Below are 5,012 nucleotides of genomic sequence, written 5' to 3' on the forward strand. Positions count from 1 at the left end.
ACGGTCTTGTCGCCGTTTGCTGGAAAACGGAGCTGCGCCGCCGTCCGAAGAGGTAAGGAGTGGTTCTGATGATCCAACCGTTGGATCATCATGATTTTAGTGTCTAAATGCTCAGAAGATCACGGGTAATGAAAGCCCTCAAGTAATTTTGAGGTCCCATAGTAGGAGAATTAAGATCAAAGTGACCAGATTTTTCTGACGTTTTTGGGTTTGATTGGAGTAGATAAAGGCCGAATTGGTTGAAATTGACTGGACAATGAACTCAGAAGGGTCGATTAATGGGGGGTAGGACCCAAGTCCACCACAAAAATATACTCCAGCAACCTCCGCCACCGCCAGGGGCCAGATCCCGACGAGTCTCAGTTCTTCAGGTTCTCGACGTCCGATCGAAGATCTGAGACCATATCTTGACTCGTTTTGATGTGCTAAACGCAATGGTGACCTCCGTTTGAGCCAATTCTACTCTGTTAAAAAGTCTACCGGTATTGTACACGCAGATAGAGGCGAATTGAATGGATTCGTTGAGGTTCAAAGTGAGTCGTGGAGCTTCAAGAATAGGCGGTTGGACAGCGTGAAGTTATCCGTAGATTAAATTGTCAAGAGGTAGGATATTCTTACCAATATTCTTGTTAGCCTTACTTTAAAGTGTTTTGGCCTATAGAAATATTTTTAAGACAAAACATATTTTATAAGAAAAAGTATTTTGAGGAAATAGCATGATTTATGCTATTGAATTCATAATGAGCTGGATTGTGGTTTTAAAAGATATTTCCTTAAAATAAGATGTTTTAAGAACCGGTAAACCCGCTGATGGCCTAGATATTAGGATATGGAGATCGTATCCTTAGAGGCAGGACCCGAAACCCGTACGGGCCACTACGGTGGTGTTTGACCTTACATTGGTGGTAAATAATTTAATTTCTTAAATTACTTGCTGCTTGCCTATAATATGGAATTTTAGTTTATTTACCTTTCAATAAAAAGGTTGTTTGGTTCTGACTGATTCATTCGGGCCTGTACTTTCATTTATTTATTCAATTTTATGAAATTATATCCTACTGGGCCTTTCACTCACTTTTCCTCTGTTTTCAATGTTTTAACCCCTCCGTCCAGAGTTAGTGTTTTAGATTTACAGCATGGCAAGTGGATGCCAATGGATTGAAGGCGTGAGATTCGAAGTGGTTAGTTTATTCTAAAGTTGCAGTTTTTAATTCTGAGTTGTACTATATTTCTGTATATAAACTATATTTGGTCGATATTGTCTTAGAGTTATATAATTTTAAACTTTATGGACTGTTTTAAATATTGTTTGTAAAAGAAATGCTCCAGAGCAATATATTTTAATATCTATTTTGGTATTTGTACATTTTATTTTAGTTTCATGGATTTTCTTTAATTAATTTAGTTTAATTGAGTTAAATGTTAAATTAAATCTCAATAATCTTCATTTTTCCCCTTCTATTTCCTTTAGAGAAACTTTTTTCATTCATTACGCATTAATGATTGGTACTTCAAAGTTCAAACATAATCAGGTTATTACTCTTTTTTTTTATTACTAACTAAGTTATTTCAATTGGATTTAATACTTAAATTGTAAAATAAAAACTATAATTTTCTATTAAAAAAATAAGTTGGCATAATGATATATATGTCTATAGTTTATTAGATTTAGGCCTCGTTCATTTCACTAATTCGAGTTCATAATTCGAGTTTTGCTACAGTAAAAGGCTCTCAGAAACAGTCATATCTAATTATTTTGCTACAGTAACAAGCACTAACATAAAATCACATCTCAATTCAAATTAAAAATTCGAATAAGCAAACTAAATAAGTCCTTATATAGTGTAGTTTATATGAGGTCTTAAAATTATTCTCAGTTCTGAATTACAAATTTTCATTAGGAAGCTAATAATTGATGCATTTTTTTAAAAGAAAAAATATTCAAGATCAAATAATTTAGAGAAGATGGTCAATCATCTATTCAAAATTCTGAAAATTTAGTCCCCAAGCATCTCCAAAAGGTTGAAAGAATTGAAATTGAAAAAATTGATATTGTCACTTTTCATATAACTAGCAGTGATATATTTTTTTACTTAGATACAATATTTTTTTTAAGGTACTTAGATACAATATTAATATTTTCATGTGTCAATATGTCATGAATTAATTTAATAAATAAAAACGGTTATATTTATATATATACATGTTTGTATAATCTTGATAATAACAAATAAAAATTAGGCCCCCGACCGAAAAATCATGACTCTGTCACTGATGGCGTGATAAAAATATAGTTTTATTAGATAATATAGTTGAGAAAATTATAAAATTTATCCTTAAAATTGTACGAGTCTGAATTTTTCCTTTTATTCTTAATTAATCTCTTTTTTTAGTATAGTTATTTGACTAAAAAAATTATTAATCAAAAATAATAAATAAAAATCTTAATCCATGCCTTTTTAAAGAATATTTACCTCCTTAATAACTTAAACATTACAATTAACAACTAACCATATACCAAATTAAAGAAGAAAAATCGATAAATACAAAGAAAAATAACAATTAACAAGGGATCATATATATATTAATAGCGTAAACATTGATACAGCCATAACTTTATGCTGAGTCAGACAGAAAAAAATAAAATAGAAAGAGAGAAAAAAATCCAGCCTCAGCCACAGGTGACCAATCAAAACCCACCATTATATTCCACAAGCTGATCATGATCTCTTTCTTCCACATTTCCTTTCCTCACTCTTATCTTATCTCCTCTCTCATTCTCTTCTTCCAAACCTCTCCACCACCATTACCCAAACAAAAAACAAAAAAATCCACAAACGCAAGAAATAACCAAACCATCTCTCTTTTCCTCTTTCTCTCTCTAGAATCTCTCTCTCTCTCCTCTATGGCCACAAACACTCTCCATTCCATACCCCACAACCACCACTCTCTCCTCAAACGCCACCACTCCTCAGACGCAGCTCCCTCTCTCTTTCTCAAACCCACCACCACCCCCACAACCAAACCCATTTCTCTCTCCTCCTCCACCCTCACATTTTCTCTCTCCCCAAACACCACCACTTCCTCCTCTTTCTCCGCCGCCGCTTCCTCGACCTCCCTCGACCTCCTCCGCAGCCATCTTGCCGCCGGCGACTTCCGACAGGCCGACGAGGAGACCCGCCGCCTCCTCATAGCCCTCGCCGGAGACGCCGCCCAGAAGCGCGGCTACGTCTTTTTCTCCGAAGTCCAGTACATCACCGAATCCGACCTCAAAGCCATCGACGAGCTTTGGAGAACCTTCAGCGACGGGAAATTCGGATACAGCGTCCAAAAGAAGATCTTCAACAAGGTAAACAACGACTTCACCAGATTCTTCATCAAAGTCGGGTGGATGAAGAAGCTCGCTACCACCGAGGTCGAGCAGTACAACTACAGGTCGTTTCCGACGGAGTTCTTCTGGGAGATCGACGGCGATACTCCCGAGGGGCATCTGCCATTGACGAACGCTTTGAGAGGGACCCAGTTGCTCAAAAGTATTCTCGCTCACCCCGCGTTTAACGACGTCCTTGAAGAAGAAGAAGAAGAAGAAGACGACGAAAAGGTTGTCGAAGGTGTTGTTGGAGGAGGGTTGATGAAGGGATTGATGGGAGGAGGAGAGAAAGGTGCGACGAGCAAGGGAGTTTTCAAACCGGATTACAGCTTTTGATGCTACTACTATTGTGATTATACGAAGGAGAAAAATGACACTGATTAATTATTAATTGGGTTTTGGAATTTGTGATGGAAACGCAATTGATCGTACCATCTTTTTACCATAAAAATATACATACATACATACATATATATATATATATTAATTTTTGTTATCACCGTTTCTGTTCCCACAATTGATACGTTACAAGATGGCAGGCAAATACCCAAGAGGTTAGATAAGGTAGAGAATGTTTTTGCTGTTTTTTTTTTTTTCCCTGAAAATAAGATGGAGAATGTTGTGGTAAGAATACAAAATTTGTGAATTCTATGGTGCGGGAATGCGATAATTTACACATTTTATATTGATAATTATGAATTTCGAACATTTCAGTTATACAAGTTAAAATAGATTTACAATTTTAACTCATTAAATACCCAATTGGTTAAATAAGAAGGAAAATGTTGTGATGAGAAAACAAAAATTGTGAATTGTATGTGAAGAGGTAAAAGGGGAACTTTTTTGGTGTCGGGAATGTAATAATTTGCACGTTTTATATTGATACTTACAAATTCTTAACATTTGAGTTATATAAGCTTCCATAGACTTATAAATTTTAAAAGAAATACGAAAATTTGTACATTTAACAATATACTTTCAAACTGTAAACCTTGAAATCGTAAAAGTTATGATATATTTGTGCACTGACACAATGTTTTGAAGGCAACATAGAACGACTCAAGGTAATATACTCTTCCCCAATATATATATACATATATAAGGAAATGTCTTTAATTTGGCAGTCATACTAGTCCATTAAATGTACTATTTTTTGTTCACTTGTATAACATTGGGCCCATTTGACAACATTTTTAACGTGGTTTTGTTTTGAAAGATTGAGAGAAATATGCTAACATTTAAGATGAATTGAAATTATGTTTGGTTATATTAATAAAATTTTATTTTGAGTACATATAATTAATAATTTTAAATTCATATGATAAGTATTTAATAATTGATAATCACTTAGCAAATAAGTATTAATATCTTAATATTATAATAATATTAGATTATTAACAATTAGTATATTAGTAACTAAATTAGATAATAAATTTGATATGCTAAATAAAAACATAGCATTTAACAATCAGTATATAAGTAATTATTATGTAAGTAACATACTCATAATTATTATTTTATAAATAATGAATTAGTGTATTTGTAAAAAATGATTAGTAAAATGATTTATTAGTATTCTATTAACTAATAAATTAATTAACTTTTGATTATATAATTAAACAACTAGTTAATTAATTACTAA

The 5,012-nt window shown here is 33.4% G+C and overlaps 1 protein-coding gene across 1 annotated transcript; it reads left to right on the top strand.

Moving 5' to 3' along the window:
- Window positions 1-2,759: 2,759 nt before the first annotated feature.
- LOC21385949 (tetrapyrrole-binding protein, chloroplastic) lies at window positions 2,760-4,033 on the top strand. Its single transcript, XM_010109527.2, has one exon. It carries the CDS (start codon window positions 2,906-2,908, stop codon window positions 3,704-3,706), a length of 801 nt encoding a protein of 266 aa, XP_010107829.1. The 5' UTR covers window positions 2,760-2,905; the 3' UTR covers window positions 3,707-4,033.
- The last annotated feature ends 979 nt before the right edge of the window (window positions 4,034-5,012 follow it).

The sequence above is a fragment of the Morus notabilis genome, unplaced genomic scaffold, assembly GCF_000414095.1.
Source record: "Morus notabilis unplaced genomic scaffold, ASM41409v2 Scaffold1727, whole genome shotgun sequence".
NCBI classification, from domain to species: Eukaryota; Viridiplantae; Streptophyta; class Magnoliopsida; order Rosales; family Moraceae; genus Morus; species Morus notabilis.

Coding starts and splice junctions, on each gene's coding strand:
- LOC21385949 (XM_010109527.2), top strand. CDS start 2,906: ATGGCCACAAACACTCTCCATTCCATACCCCACAACCACCACTCTCTC.